At 40.1% G+C, this 16,009-nt stretch overlaps 3 protein-coding genes across 6 annotated transcripts in view; 1 reads left to right on the top strand and 2 right to left on the bottom strand.

Annotated features, from left to right (window-relative positions):
- LOC127508640 (interferon-induced very large GTPase 1-like) overlaps nt 1–16,009 on the bottom strand; it is a 97,705-nt gene that overhangs the window by 36,919 nt on the left and 44,777 nt on the right. The window contains exons 1-4 of one of the 3 annotated variants that reach the window (XM_051886769.1): nt 6,921–6,988; nt 6,743–6,770; nt 5,874–5,920; nt 5,150–5,207 (exon numbers count right to left, since the gene is read on the bottom strand). The exons of 1 other annotated variant lie outside the window; for it this stretch is intronic. The gene's annotated coding sequence lies outside the window, so the exon portion shown is untranslated. Of the gene's footprint in view, nt 1–5,149; nt 5,208–5,873; nt 5,921–6,742; nt 6,771–6,920; nt 6,998–16,009 lie in introns of those variants that run through there. One more of the 3 variants, XM_051886768.1, reaches the window with a different exon arrangement.
- Nucleotides 7,584–16,009, top strand: part of LOC127508639 (interferon-induced very large GTPase 1-like) — a 70,491-nt gene continuing 62,065 nt past the window's right edge. For both annotated transcript variants that reach the window (XM_051886763.1, XM_051886765.1), the window contains exons 1-2: nt 7,584–7,637; nt 9,539–9,657. The gene's annotated coding sequence lies outside the window, so the exon portion shown is untranslated. The remainder of the gene's footprint in view (nt 7,638–9,538; nt 9,658–16,009) is intronic.
- LOC127508653 (uncharacterized) lies at nt 10,694–14,459 on the bottom strand. Its single transcript, XM_051886790.1, has 2 exons — nt 13,673–14,459; nt 10,694–13,556 (listed from the first exon to the last, which is right to left on the bottom strand). Exons 1-2 carry the CDS (start codon nt 13,866–13,868, stop codon nt 12,361–12,363), a joined length of 1,392 nt encoding a protein of 463 aa, XP_051742750.1. The 5' UTR covers nt 13,869–14,459; the 3' UTR covers nt 10,694–12,360.

The following is a 16,009-nucleotide window of genomic DNA, read 5'->3' as shown; positions in this document are numbered from 1 at the left end:
GCAGGCAACACCCTGAGTGGAGTGAGCTCGCAACCCGAGGGGGCATGGCTCGCCTTGGGACTGGTATGCCAAAGCGATGGCATCCACTATCCAGTGAGCCAACCTCTGTTTGGAGACAGCCTTTCCCTTCTGCTGACCTCCAAAGCAAACAAAGAGCTGCTCAGAGCTTCTGAAGCTCTGCGTGTGGTCTACGTAAATGTGCAGGGTGCGAAACGGGATACAGCAATGCTAGGGCTGGGTCTGCCTCCTCCAGGGGCAGTGCTTGCAAGTTCACCACCTGGTCCCGAAAGGGAGTGGTGGGAACTTTGGGCACATATCCAAGCCAGGGACTCAAGATAACGTGAGAGGAAGCCGGCTCAAATTCTAGGTACGATTCACTGACCGAAAATGCTTGCAGGTCCCCGACACTCTCAAGGACGCGAGCACGGTCAGGAGCACTGTCTTCAATGACAGATGTTTCAGCTCGACTGTTTCCAGGTCCGGTTGGGCCAGTACGGCGCAACTAGCAAGACCTGCTCCTCGTCCTCCCTGACCTCGCACAGTGTCTGTGCGAGAAGGCTCACTGGGGGAAACGCATATTTGCGTAGGCCACGGGGCCAGCTGTGTGCCAGTGTATCCGTGCCAAGGGTCCCCTCGGACAGGGAGTAACAACTGGCGGTGAGCAGATTTGTGGGAAGCGAACAGGACTACCTGTGCGTCCCCGAATCGGCTCCAAATCAGCTGGACCACCTGGGGTGGAGTCTTCATTCCTCCAGGAACATAAGCTGTCATGAGAGCGCGTTGGCCACACGATTGAGCTCACCCGGGATATAAATGGCGCGCAGCGACCTGAGTCAGCGCTGACTCCAGAGGAGATGGCGGGCGAGTTGCAACATACGACAGGAGCGTAGACCACCCTGGCCACGGTCGATGTGTTGTCCGTCCGGACCAGTACATGCTTGCCATGCAGCAGCAGTCGAAACCGGCGCAGGGCAAGGAGTACTGCTAGCAACTTGAGGCCGTTGACATGCGGCACCACTGCATACGGCACCCCAGCTGGTGATGGAGGCATCTGTTGTGACAACAACATGCCTGGACACTTGTACTAGGGGCACTCCAGCCCGTAGAAAAGCAAGGTCAGACCACGGGCTGAATGTACGGCAACAACTCGGTGTAATGATCACACAGAGCATGCCCTGACGCCATGCCCACCTTGGGACTTCGTCATGTAGCCAGTGCTGAAGCGGTGTCATATGCAGCAATCCGAGCGGCGTGACCGCAGCTGCGGATGCCATATGCCCCAGGAGCCTCTGAATCACTTCAGTGGAACCGCTGTTTTCTGCGAGAACGTATTCAGGCAGTTCAGCACCGACTGTGCGTGCTCACTGGTGAGATGCACTGACCGAGTCCATCTCCACACTGAGAAAGAAGTGGCACCCCTTTTCCCAGTTGACCCGAAACCCCAGATGGCTGTGGTGCCTGAGCACCAGGTCCCTGTGTATGCATGACTGATCTCGAGAGTGAGCCAGAATGGGTCAGTCCTCAAGACGTTCAAGATGCGAATGCCCACCTCCCTGTGTGGGGTAGGTGCAGCCTCCGCGGCTTTGGAAGACACGAGTAGGCAGGGACAGCCTAATGGGGAGGACCTAGCACTGGTATGCTCGACCCTCGAAGCAGAGCTCAAAACGGTCTGTCGAGGTGAAACGAGAGTACGTGTCCTTCAGGTCAATTGCTGCAAACCAATCATGGGGTGAACGCACACGAGGATGCATTCTTGCGTGAGCAACTTGAACAGAAGCCTGTAAGGGGCCCGATTCAAGACACGCAAATCCAAGTCCGGCCATAAACCACCGTTATGTTGGGTACGATGAAGGATGCTTGCAACCTTCATCTTGGCTGGAGGACGCAATAAAGCCTTTCCCTTCGCCAGCAGGAACGCAATTTCCACTCACAGGACAGGGGTGTGCTTGTCTGCCATGAGGCAAGCAAGACACAGCTGAACCTGGGGGACCGCCCGGCGAACTGAATCGCGCAGCTGAGTCTGACTGCCTGAATGGGCCAGCGGGACAGTCTGGGAAGCTCTAGTGAGGCTCCCAAGGTCTGTACGAGTGGCACCAAAGGGACAACAGACGTACCCGTGGGGGGGCAGCGAGGGTGCTTGGGCCTAACCCGGGAAGCACAGCATCCCGAAGTAGAGGCAGTGAGTGTGGTGCACCCGGATTTATGGGTCCCATGAAAGACTGGCTAGGGAGGCATGAGGAAGCAGCGCATCCTCTAATGCACACTCCCTGCCTGTGGCAAAAAAACGGGCTGGGAAGGAGGAAGCAGAGCGTCGCTTACTGCCCACGCACACCCTGTATGACAAGAGAGTCAGGAAACTGCTTTTTCTTGAGAATTTGGGACCACTGGCCATTGAGCCAATGGCAGAACAGTAGAAAAATTCTCCACCCGGCCCTCCTCCGGGGGAAGGAGTGGTGTGTACACCAGCTCCTGAGAAAAAGCCGTTCCCTGAAACTCCGGGTCGTCCATCCCAGGGCCGCCTCGCTAACCATTAGGTTTAGCGGTGACCTGGGGACGGGCTGCATCACCTTCCTGCAGATGGCTTGGCCTCATGGCAGAGCACTGCTTGCAGGGGGATGTTCTTGGCGAGAAGCAGACTGGACTACAGTCTGCTTCTGCACTGTCGGGAACTGCTGTGCAATCCCCGCCAGTGTCGCCTAAGAGATCACCTTGTGAGACGGGAGCATCAAGAAAGCGCACTTTGTTGACATCTCGCGTCTCAGCAAGGTTTAGCCAGAGATGGCGTTCCTGGACCACCAAGGTGGACATCGTCTGGCCGAGGGCCCGTGCTGCGACTTCTCTCACCCAGAGGGCAAGGTCAGTCAACATGCGCGGTTCCTGCATCAACCCCAGCTCAGAACTACCTTTGTGCGTTGCCTTGGCCAGCAGGATGACCATAGCACACAAGAAGGAGGTGGTCTGACCAGCAGCACTGTGAGGCTTAACAGCTAGAGCTGCCATCACCTCACAGGCACTGGATGGGAGACATAGGTGATTACACCAGGTGGCAGCACTCTGCGGGCATAAATGCACCGCAGTTGCACAGTCCACCTGAGGAACCCCCATGAACCCCTTGACTGCCCCAGAGACGAGGGTAGTGAGAGAGAAAAAACTTTGAACAGATTTTGACACTAATGTGCCTCCATATTGCCAAAGCTCTTCATGCACTTCCGGGAAGAAAGGCATGGGGACGGGGCGAGGCGATCTTTTGCGTCACGCTCCGAGCCCTGAACCAATCATCCAGCCACAATCGTTCAGAACGAGTCTGAGCGTGCGGCGGCCCGGGAAAGTATGGCTGTCAACTCTGAATCCGATTCAGCACGAGCAAACACCGCTGAAGTGGGAAGCTCAGCTTCATCTTCCTCTCCAGAGAACGACGGCCCTCTCACCGATGCAGCAATCGAAATCTGATCCTCATCCAGAGCACCAAACACGCGCTGTCAGCAGGCAGCTCACCGGCACATGACGCGCTGAGGAGCGGGAGATCCGCGGGGGTTTTCCTGGCGGAAGGCTCTCACTATAACTCTCTGTCTCCCAAAGTGTTGAACAGACCCGCGGCTGTGCTTTTATACACAAGCGGCGGCTGGGCAACAACAAAGGGGACTCAAACATTTACGAGAATGGAGTCACGACCTGCGTGTGGACGTGATTATGTTCCTTCAAGAACATGAATCACCCACGAACTCTATATTCACATGCTAGGCATGTGACACAGCCATCGTGGCCGTCAGATGAAACCAGGAAACGACCGCATCCAGGAATGCACAGACAGAGAGGCATTTTTAAAAAGACACCCACTGCCGTGCTTGCTCTTTTAGGGAAATACTCATAGCTGAAGCACCCACGGGTGAATGCTGCCCTGTGTAAACAGCAAGCTGGATGCAAACACCGCTGGAATACGCCATCACACCTGCAGAGAGATCCCTCTACGAGCTACAAGCAAAATTAAAATTGCTGTTTTTGTAGTGTTCTCCTGATAGCAATTAAAACTGCTGAAATTTACTCTCAGTAGAGGTGAATTGGAAGAGCGATCACTGTACAACCACTCGGCTCCGAAGCAAAAGTATGAATGGAAGTGAGTAGGCCGGTCCTATTTATACCCGGATGCCGGGGGTGTGGTCCGGCATGTAAATCTCACTGGCCAATTCCCATTGGCTCGTTTTGTACCCTTGGAGGTGATTGGGCTCCCAAGCGAGACCCCATTACATCAGTATCGACGTAACGTCGAACATGACTGACTGAATGGGAACACATTTTTACTCAAATTAATCAAAATGGATTTATAGCGTTTTGGAACCAAACTCTTCATATATGCTTTCTCTCACAATTAGATGGATTTATAAATAAACAGGTACCAGTGCTTAAGTCTGCGTGTTGATAATGGCGACTAACAAAGTCGGTTGGTCGTCATTATCAACACTCAGACGTAAGCACTGGTACCTGTTTATTTATAAATCTATCTTGGGCCAGTTGCCTCCATATCTTTGCTCCCTTACCCAACATAAATCTTTTGGAGCTTATTCTTTGCGTTCACAAGATTTGTACATCCTTTCAGTTCTATTTCTACGAACTGAATTTTGAAAACAAGCCTTTCGGTACGCGGCACCCAATGATTGGAACTTTTTACAAAATGACTTGAAATTACAGACCCCAGTGTCGATGAACACTTTCAAATCTTTTATTAGCGTGCTGTTAAAGGAAGAAATGATTTGTAAATGTTTTTGATTTGTACTGATGATGTGCAAACACTTTACTGTGTATTTTTTTAAGAATGCTGTGCTGCTCATCTTGGCCAGGTCACTTTTGTAAAAGATATTTTTAATCTCAGAAAGTTTTATCTGGTTGAATAAATGGGAAATAAAAAAAATAAATAAAATAAAATATAGTTGGGTAATTATAATGTAAATAATTTTCCAGCATCAGGAAGCTGCTGTCAAACTGAAGTAATATTAACGGTCATTTTGAATGCAAATTATAATAAAAATACTTTCATTTAGCATGACGCATGGCTGGATGCTGCCCATGGGCTGCCTGTTGAGTACCCCTGATCTAGAAGTTTGTTGCCCCACATAGGGCCAAGGTTAATGGATGCAATAAACAATATAGTTACGTTTTGGTCTGGTCATCTGTCACACTGGGTAGTAGGAAGAACAGGAAGATGAAGGTTCCTGCAGGTTCAAAAAGGCTTTAATAATCCACACAAGCAAACAAAAAGCTGTCGAACAAACACAACCCTAGCATTAACGTGACCAGACAAATGAGAAGTGCAAACAAAGCGACTTAAATAGCAAGGAAAATGAATGACACACAGCTGAACTAAAAACTAACCATATCTGTTATCATGAAAACTAAAGAGTGGTGGGAAAACTGAACAAAGGATCACATGTAACTGAAAATAACAAACAAACAAATTGTTAAACCCAGTTCTTGCAATATTTATTTTTTGCATATCTTGAAATGTTTTGTGTTACCATATTAATTCCAAAATTAATCTTTTAAAGGGGTGTGCTCACTTAAGTGAAATTTTATACTCAAAAAAAAAAAAAAGTAAATTCTGTCATCATTTACTCAACTTCATGTTGTTTCAAACCCATATGTTTTAAAAGATAAAAGACAAAAACAACAACAACCACAGCAAAATAATATAAAATAAAAACTCTTTTAAAAATAATAATAAAAAAAATATGCAGAAGATAGATTATTTTAAAGTCGTACAGGTTTGGTGTATGACTTTAGTGTACTATCTCTTTAAGTATGTACATGGGCATACACATGCACACACACACACATAATAAAATAATGTTACATTTATTTAGAAAGGAATGAAGTCAAACCTGAGTATGGTAGTCTTCCTTCTCTGTATCATCAATTCGGTTATAGTCTGAAATCGAAAGTTTCCTGTCAGAGGTGTGTCTACTTACAGGAAAATGGACAGTAAGAGAAAGTGAAAGTGTTTTATTGTGAGCTTTTGTGCTTTTTCAACTTTGTGGTATTTCTCTCTTTAATACTATAACTATAGGTAATGATTGTTTTTAAATGAAATGTTTAAATGGAATTCCCCTTGTGTTTTGTGCATATAAAGCTTTAAAGCACATGCAAATTATGAGCTTTTGTGATTGTGAAAAAGTGTAGTATCCTGTGAGTGTAACTCATCCGCTGCATTAGCATGTGATGTGAATGTGCGTAGAGTAGTACAGTATTGGGAAAAAGGCACCAGAAATGTAACTGATAGAATGTGCGCTGTAAAAATCAAGCTGTCGTTTCATGTGCTGTTCTTGGGGGGGCCCTGGTGAAAGTAAATAATATTCAGTAGGCCCCAAAACAAAATATACTTCCAGACAACATGCAGCTATGAAAATATATTCTTATGTATTTTTATTTAGTCTTCTCTTTAAGTAGCTTTAGGTAAAAATGTCTGCAAAATGCATAAATGTTAATGAAAATAATTAATATTCGGCAGGCCCCGTGACAAAATATTTCTATTAATGTGAAGGAACAAGAACCGGATCTGTTTATATAAAACTAGTTCTATTTAAATAAAATGAAAGTTCAATAGAGAAAGCACTGGTTTGGGAGTCGGCCATTTCTAAGGCTGTTCCAGTGCACAGTGCACTAAACTATAGCTGTGTCTTATTACAAAGGCTGTGTCTTAGGTAAGACGCATTATCTGTACGATGAAGTATACGGAGTGTTCTCAACCTACAGTACAGTAGAATTAAAGAAGACGGACTCTGTAAGACACACATGCAGAAAGAGAAACAAAACGTAATTATCACTTTAAGTAGGTACAAACACACACACACACACACACACACACACACACACACATACACACATAATAAAATAATGTTACATTTATTTAGAAAGTAATGAAGTCAAACCTGAGCATGGTAGTCTTCCTTCTCTGTATCATCAGTTCAGTTATGATCTGAAAACGAAAGTTTCCGGTCAAACGTGTGTCTACTTATAGGAAAATGGAAAATCACCTAACATGCCAGTAAGAGAAAGTGAAAGTGTTTTATTGTGAGCTTTTGTACTTTTTCAACTTTGTGGTATTTCTCTCTTTAATACTATAACTATAGTGATTGTTTTTGAATAAAATGTTTAAATGGAATTCCTCTTGTGCACTTTTGAGGAAGTGTTTTGTGCGTATAAAGTTATTTAGTACGAGTCTAATCCAAACAAAAATATTTTAAGAATTTCAGTTCTTAAAATATTTATTTTTGCATTTCTCAAAATGGTTGTTACCATATTCATTTCAAACCCATTAATCTTTTATAGGGTGTGCTGAAGGTATTATAAATTCTTCAAATATTCTTTTCAGCATTTGTGCAAGGTTTGTTCCTTCTAGATTTTGACTCAAGTTTCTACCAGTATTATCAATCTTATCAATCGATTGCAAATACCACAAAGTTCAAAACCACAAAAGCTCAAATAAGCTCAAAAGACATTACCATAAATAACACAGTAAAACACTTTCACTTTCTCTTACTGGCATGTTAGGTGATTTTCCATAAGTAGACACGTTTGACAGGAAACATTTGTTTACAGATCATAACCGAACTGATGATACAGAGAAGGAAGACTACCATACTCAGGTTTGACCATTACTTTGTAAATAAATGTAACATTATTTTATTATGTGTGTGCGTGTGTGTGTGTGTGTGTGTGTGTGTGTGTTTGTACCTACTTAAAGTGATAATTACGTTTTGTAGAGAAATGGCCGACTCCCAAACCAGTGCTTTCTCTATTGAACTTTCATTTTATTTAAATAGAACTAGTTTTATATAAACAGATCCGGTTCTTGTTCCTTCACATTAATAGAAATATTTTGTCACGGGGCCTGCAGAATATTAATTATTTTCATTAACATTTATGCATTTTGCAGACATTTTTATCTAAAGCTACATAAAGAGAAGACTAAATAAAAATACATAAGAATATTTTTTCATAGCTGCATGTTGTCTGGAAGTATTACATTTAATGCAATATTTGTGACTGCCGTACTACTATAACTATAGGTAATGATTATTTTTTAATGACTTTTTAAATTAAATTCCCATTTTTTAAAGTATGCCGTGTGCACTTTTGAGGAAGTGTTTTGTGTGAGTGAAACAAGTAAAGAACATTTCCTGTCTCTACAGCATATATAGTTATTTAGTATAAGTCTAATCCAAACAAATTGTTAAACCCAGTTCTTCCAATATTTATTTTTGCATATCTTGAAATGGTTTGCATTACCATATTAATTAAAAAAAATAATCTTTTAAAGGGTGTGCTCACTTCTGAGTGCAATTTTATCCCCAAAATATAGTTAAAGGGTTAGCCCAGCCAAAAAATGTAAATTCTGTCATCATTTACTCAACTTCATGTTGTTTCAAACCTGTATGATTTAAAAGATAAAAGACAAAAATAAAATGAAAAATAAAATAAAAATAAACATCATCAACAACAACAAAATAATATAAAATAAGAACTCTTTTAAAATAAAAATGGTAACACTTTCGATGAAGCCTGTGTTTATAAAGCATTATAAGGGTATTCTTAATGCATTATAATACATGCATAATGCCTTATAAACAACCTTATAGTGTGCTGTATCATCTCATGAATAATTGTAACAACAGTAATTTTCCACACATTTTTTAGGGAAATATAAACACTTCATATCATCTTATGGTTGTTTAAAAGAAGACTTAGCTTTTGTTACATTACCTAAAGCAGACAAAGACCACTTATAAATATTATGACCATATTGTAGTGCTTTAGATGTTTAAAATAAGACTTTGCTTTTGTCACTTTACCACAAACACCACTCATAAGATGTAGTATGATACTGTGCAGATCTTCAGTAAACAATGTCAAGATATGAGATGGGAAAGTAAAAGATATGAAACTATGGGATATATAGAATAATCGATTATAACTTAAGTGAATACAATTATGTTCATTGTGTGTTGTTCATTGTTATGTTCATTCATTGTGTGTTGTCATAAATCATCATACTCTTAATAGTTATAATAGTTAATAGTAAAATTACAGATAGGTATTTATTACTGTTACGATTATTCATGAGATGATACAACACATTATAAGGTTCTTTATAAGGAATTATGCATGTATTATAATGCATTAAGAATACCCTTATGATGAATTATAAATGCAGGCTTCATCTGGTGTTATAATGCATTGTACAATTAAACATTATAACCACTAAATATCATAATGCATTGTAACTGTTGTTATGATTATTTATAAGATGATAGGCCTACAACATATTATAATGTTGTTTGTAAGGCATTATGCATGTATTATAATGCATTAAGAATACACTTGCATTATAAATACAGGCTTCATAGAAAGTGTTACCATAAAAATAATAATCTGCAGAAGATACATTATTTTAAAGTCATACAGGTTTGAAACAATATGGGGGCGAGTAAATTTTTGGGTAAACTATCCCTTTAACCATCATGCACTGTTCGAATTCTGGTTACAGGTCTGGTATGGATTTCTGGTCCGGGTCGGATTGGATTTAATACAGATTGGATTTGGTAATTGGATTTAATACAGTTTCCCAAAAATCACACTATGAAAGGAAAAAAAACATACAATCAGGTACAAATAATTTACTTTTAATATCAATACGCTTTACACATTTCAAAGAATAAATATCTGAATTTATGATTTATAAAAATGTTTTTAACCACTTTTTTTAAGACTGCCCCTCCCCAAATCCGTGGGACACTTGCCATTATACACCTATAACAACAATATCTTTGTCTAAACCTAAAGTAATCTTGACAAACTACATAGCATTTGAAAGCTTTCAGACTCTAGTTTTCATATTTGGTGACTAGTTTTCAAAAGAAATGACTGAGCAATAGATAAATAGTGATAGATTCTTCATTTGTGATGTTGTGCCAAACTATAGCACATGCTCTGATTCTTTCCGTATGTTTTGTATGTGTTTTAGGGGTTGAATTCAAATAAAATATTAATATTACTACCCAAATTACTTCTGAATAGGAAGTCTACTTCATAAATATTTTGAAAAGTATGGAAATATGAAGACTTCAGATGCAAAAGCCTCTAAGTGCCATCTGAAATTTTCTTATAAAATGAGCATTTTTATCAAGCTTGTATGTTTATGTTCAGTTATTTCACTTTAATGGCAATGAAAAGGACCTATTAATTGCCATTAAAGTGAAATTACTGAACCTAAACATACGAGCTTGATAAAAATGCTCATTTTAGAAGAAAATTTCAGACGGCACTTAGAGGCTTTTGCATCTGAAGTGTTCATATATGGTTCAGATCACTCAAACCATATATGGAAATCGTAGAGTCCTTATATGGTCACCAGTGGAGCATGGATGTCATCTAATGAAAAATGTTGGTACTGTACACAAAAATTCTTACTGAAAATTCTTTTTTTAGAAGATATCAACCTAAAATTTGGCACAGAACGTGTTAAGATATTTAGTTTTGATTTTCTTTAAGTTTTAGATTTGAACATGTTTTGTAAAATATATTTTGTGTAATATATATATATATATATATATATATATATATATATATATATATATATATATATATTATTTTTTTTATTTTTCATAAACATAAACTTCTATAACTTTTTTTAAAACTTTACTTTTACAACTGTCTTTACTTGTACAATAATCTGTGAAGTGTTCCCTTTAAAAATATACCAAACTTAAGTGAAGTATTCAAGATTTGTAACAATTTAAGTTGGAAAAGTCCGTTTCAAGTCTATACAGTTAAAAGGTAAAACAACTTTTTATTTTGCACATCTATATGCACATTTCACAACACATCAGCGTGTTGAAACTTTGCATGCATGTTCATGACCCTAAATGAGAAAAAGTCACAAAATTTCAAGAAAAACAACATAGGTGTAATTGTATTTCAGATAGATTGAAAAAAGAAATGATAGCTCATGTTTACCATATGTGGCTGACAAAATAGTTTTCTGTATTGAAATAAGTAGGGAAAAGCTAATTTTTTAGCTTTGTAGGGTAGTAAAAAAAAAAAAAACTAAAGTAAAAAATATAACCAAGAAATGTTAGTATTTTGGGTCTGTACAGTTGCCTTAGAGCAAGGGTGTCCAAACTACGGCCCGGGAATGAATTTCAAACGGCCCGCAGCTTGTTTATTAAAATATATTATATGTGGCCCGCCATGCATAATTTACAAATCGTGCAGTTTCACAATGTCAACACAAGGTGGCAGTACTAGATTTTAGGCCAGGGAAACAACGCGAAACGAAACAGCACTACTTTTGCGCACTGTGCAGCGCGCGACTCAGGAGCTCATGAATGTGTTTACTTGTCTCGATCACAGGACCGACCACTAAACCACCAGTGAGAAGTTTTGTTTGAGTTCGGTGTAGAGGTCTCCGGTACAAGCTGCAAATCTGTCTGTTATTTGATATAATTGAGTTTAAAGCCAGTTGAAACAGCGCTGACTTAATCAACAACACGTGCAAATCAGGAGAAACATTGAGCCGATCAAGTTAGAACAGCTACTGTTCAACAATTCAACAACATTTATCATGGATTTACTGTGGGAACACTAACTGTAACCATGGTATTTTGTCAGAAATGTAGATTAATATCTCATTTTATTTATTTATTTATTTTTTTTAGTGAAGATATGTATTAAATGAGTAATAAAGGCCAAATTACAGACTATTTTTGTCATAATTAATAGTATTTAAATTTCACCCTTTAAACATTAGTCACAGAAATAAAGTGGTATTTACCATTATTTCACAAAAGAAGGAGGACACACGTAGGGGAGACCAGGGACAGTTGTAACACTTTTTGCAATTTTTAGCAATACATCAAAAACCATTTGTACTGGAATAACCAATTTGTTATATTATAAACTTCAATCTGTCAACTGCTGAAACAATGTATTTAAATGGTTTTATGAAATATGTACAGGTTGCAAAATTGATTTTAATACAGTCTCTCCACTGTTACAACCGTCCCAGTGTACAGGGACGGTTGTAACGCATGACAGGGACGGTTGTAACATGTCTAAAATATACATAATGAATCAATCATATACTCAAAATAGAAAATATTATTTATCAGTCATGTTATTGTGACTATTCATTTCATGTTTTTAAGTAATGATTACCTTTTTTTTCACACGAATGACAAAAAAGAGGATGAAACTGTCAAATTATAATGCAAGAAAATTATTTATTGGGTAGAACACCTCAAAAAAGTTTAAACATGAACTCAAACATTCTCAACAACAGAGAGAGAGGGGGTGGGGGGCTCGGTAGGCCTAGTCTGAGTCACAGTTGTGGCAAGTGTAAAAATCCCTTCCGTCTGTGCAGTCCTTGTGTGCCCAGGCTTTACAGGACCAGCACTGGAGCCAAACCTCCCTTGACCTGGAGAAGCTTTCCAAGCACACAATGCAGGATTCATTTTCATCATCAGATGAGTCCTGAATTTTCTGCTTCTTCGGTCTGGATTTTTTGTTGTTGCTGAAATTCATTTTTCTTTTAGCTGCAGACCTGCTTTTCTCGGCCTCCAGTTGTTTTTTCACAGGAGTATCTGTAAGGACAGCGGTTTCCCTTCTTTTCCTGCCCTTTGTCGTCTGCTTTCTTGGGCCAGCTTTTGGGTGTGGACGGATGGACACGGGTGAAAACGTTGTGTCCATAGCAGAGGATGATGGCTCAGGCTCAGGCTTGGAAACCACACATGGTGTGACAGGGGATGATGCTCTAAGTGGCATGGAGGATGCCACCATTGCCACATTGGGTGATGGAGTTGTAGAGGAAGATGGAACCTCTGGTGTCACTGCTGGCATTGGCCGGTCTGTGACTAGGGATGGTGCAAAGTCACTGTCAGTGAAAATATTCCTATTAAAAGGCCAAATTCCAGTGCATGCAAACCCTGCCTGAATATTTGCCGGTGATGCAGCACGGGGAAGGGCACTCTTCACAATGCCTGGCAGATCGTAAATGGTCATTGTGGCTCCTGGATGAGTTTTCATCCAGCTGTCACAGCAGTTGTATACCAGCCTCTTCAGTGGCCCATATACACTGCGATCCAAGGGCTGCAGCTTATGGGAACAGTGTGGGGGGAATGAGAGGAGGACGATGCCATGGCTCTTGCAAAAATCAATCCCCTCCACAGAAAGGTGGGAGGTATGGTTGTCCAGAATTAGCAGCACTTTTGACTCCAGTGAGGACTTGGTGTGAGTCTGGAAGTGCTTGAGGAAGACCAAAAAGTCCTCCCCTTGCATCCACCCAGACCCATTTGCTGTACCGATACAGCCAGGAGGGCCATTGCTGGTAAAGGAAGGATGGATTTTTTTCCGGGGGAAGATGAACATTGGTGGGATGCAATTCCTCAAGGCATTCACTGCACAGGCAAGTGTAATTAGTGCCCCCCGTTCTGCAGAGGTGACTGCACCTACTTGCTTGACTCCCTTTCTAGCCACAATTTTTTCAGGATTTTGCACTGTGGTGATTCCTGTATAGAAAAATATTATGTTATTTAGTGCTTTTATTCTGTAATGCTTTTATTTTGTAAGGCTGTGAGCCTCTGGAAGGTGTTTCTGAGGGAGATATAGATAATTTCCACTACACCTGTTTCATCCATGTTCCAGATATCCTGTGCAGCAAATCTGTGTTTGTCCAGGACAGAAAACAAGTTGTCAAAAAACTTATTGACATTTGTTTCATTAAAACTCGTAGCCCATGAGAGGCTTGTAGCCTGAGGGCTTCTTATGGAGAGAGTGGGGTGCCTCTTCAAGAATGTTGTGAACCAGTCGGCTCCAGCCATCCCGTTCTCTGCCCAGGTTTCGGGGTACCTGCAACTGTAGGTCTTTGCCAAATCATAGGCAAACTTCCGGACCTAAATTATATAAATTGTTAATTAGTTTAATACACAACAAATGTAGGCCTACATAGCATAGCCTACTCTATCTTAACACATATATAGCCTACCTCCTTTGGGCTCAATCCATAATACAAATCAGCTGCCTGCATCAGGTAGTCTCTTAAGAGGAGTTCCTGCTCTAGTGTGAAAACCCTTTTTGGAGTCCAGTATCCAACTCTGGAAAGTGTCTTTGATCCCTGGCTCCTCTTCTTGTGGAATCGGTGCAGAGTCACATGGCAAATGCCATATGATTTGGCCACTCCCCTGACTGACTTTCCCTGTCTGATTTCATCGGAAGCCCTTTCCAGCACAGAAAATGGGACGCCCCTGTCTGTCTTCCTCTTTCTGATATTTGGCGTGCTGTCTATCACACTGACTATCTTTACATAAAAAAAGATAAATACCTTAAAATGTGATTTGATGACATTTTACATTTAATTTGCAATGCACATTGCACATTTTACTTTTAATTTGCACATTAAAGAGAAACTATGCTTTTTGTTTTTTTTAGCTTGATTAGTTTTTAAAATATAAATGAAACTTGGTTGGTGATACTGGGACAGTTGTAACGGGGCGTTACAACCGTCCCAGTATCACCAACCATGTTTTCATCTCATGTGAGCTAGCTTGACTGCTAGTTTGACACTTGTTAGCCATTTCTATTTTTAGCTTACAAAACAGGGATTCTAATAATACATGTTTGAATTCATAGACATTTGATCCTATAACAGCATCCAAAAAAGTACATCAGAAAGAAAAGTAATTTTTTTTACCTCAAAAACAATCTTTTGTAGATAACTCCGTCAGGAAGATTCAAATGTGGCTCCCTTTATGGCAAAAATGGAGGGAAACTAACTGAGCATGTGCACAGTGAGTGTCATCACTCTAGGTTGTTTCTGATTGGAGGAATTCAAGGTGTTACAACCGTCCCCTGTTACAACTGTCCCTGGTCATTCAGTCGCATCTGTTTTTGTTTATTTGTAGTCACAGGACAGTATGTTTACATCACATTTAGAAAGAATGATAATTTCTACAAATTTTCCACCAAAAATACAACCTGAGGAGCTTTAGCACTCTCTCCAGTGACAGTCCCTCTCAGTTATATTTTCATTCTGAGAAACAGATGACGCTCCCGAAAAACCGGAGTTGCTTTAATTTTATGACATGCGGAGCTAAATATTTACAGTCCAGTAAGAGATGAGACATACTGACAGATAAAATAAATACACGATTGTGATAGCCTACGTATTTGATTTGTCTGATTTCTTCAAGCGGTCGTATTTACCATGTTTACGATGGTAATAGCGCGCATAGTCTTTTGAATCACAATATTTCTGCCTTATACGCCAATCAGAATCCACATCGGAACACAAACAGAAGTTATTTCAAACACTCGCTGCTGTCTGAAAATGAGTTTTGAGCTAAAATGATTTTAAGTCTTTAATGCTGATTGTAGCGAAACTGTACAGGTATTTAATTAATTTATGGGTGAAATATATGAATATAATAAATCATAAAGCTTTATGATTAATTATAATACATATACCGACCCGAGAGGGAATTATACATATATTGTGAATTAATTACAACGAATTATAATCAATTACATATATGATTAGTTATGGTTTGATAATAATTTAGAGAAACTATTAGTTTGTCCAGCAAACCGTTAGCTCTTCATAGCCGATTATAAAAGGAAGGTTTTTCTCTGGCCACGAGAAAGACTTCCTATTCTAGCATCAATGCGTAAAGCAAGGATACTGGATCGAAACGTTAAAGTGACCTGGGTTTGTTGAATGAGCAAAAAGAAAACAATCGAGCATGAATATAATGTATTTAATATATGAAACTACAGATACAGAGATTATAATACTAAACATACACAAACAATACACATATATAGAAAGCGAAAGTAAAGTCAAGAAAACAGAGGTGATCATAGGAATGGCAACTTACGAACAGTTAAAACCTTTGAGAGCCAGCAAGGAAACTAAGCTTACACATCGAGCTTAAAACGCTTTGGAAAGAATGGTTCTATACTTGCA

Source organism: Ctenopharyngodon idella, chromosome 3 (genome assembly GCF_019924925.1).
Source record: "Ctenopharyngodon idella isolate HZGC_01 chromosome 3, HZGC01, whole genome shotgun sequence".
NCBI lineage: Eukaryota > Metazoa > Chordata > Actinopteri > Cypriniformes > Xenocyprididae > Ctenopharyngodon > Ctenopharyngodon idella.
The sequence above is the reverse complement of the archived record's forward strand: the minus strand, read 5'-3'. Positions and strand labels throughout refer to the sequence as shown.

Coding starts and splice junctions, on each gene's coding strand:
- LOC127508653 (XM_051886790.1), bottom strand. CDS start 13,868: ATGGCTGGAGCCGACTGGTTCACAACATTCTTGAAGAGGCACCCCACT. Junction 13,557..13,672: donor CTGGAACATGGATGAAACAG/GTGTAGTGGAAA, acceptor TTTTCTATACAG/GAATCACCACAGTGCAAAAT.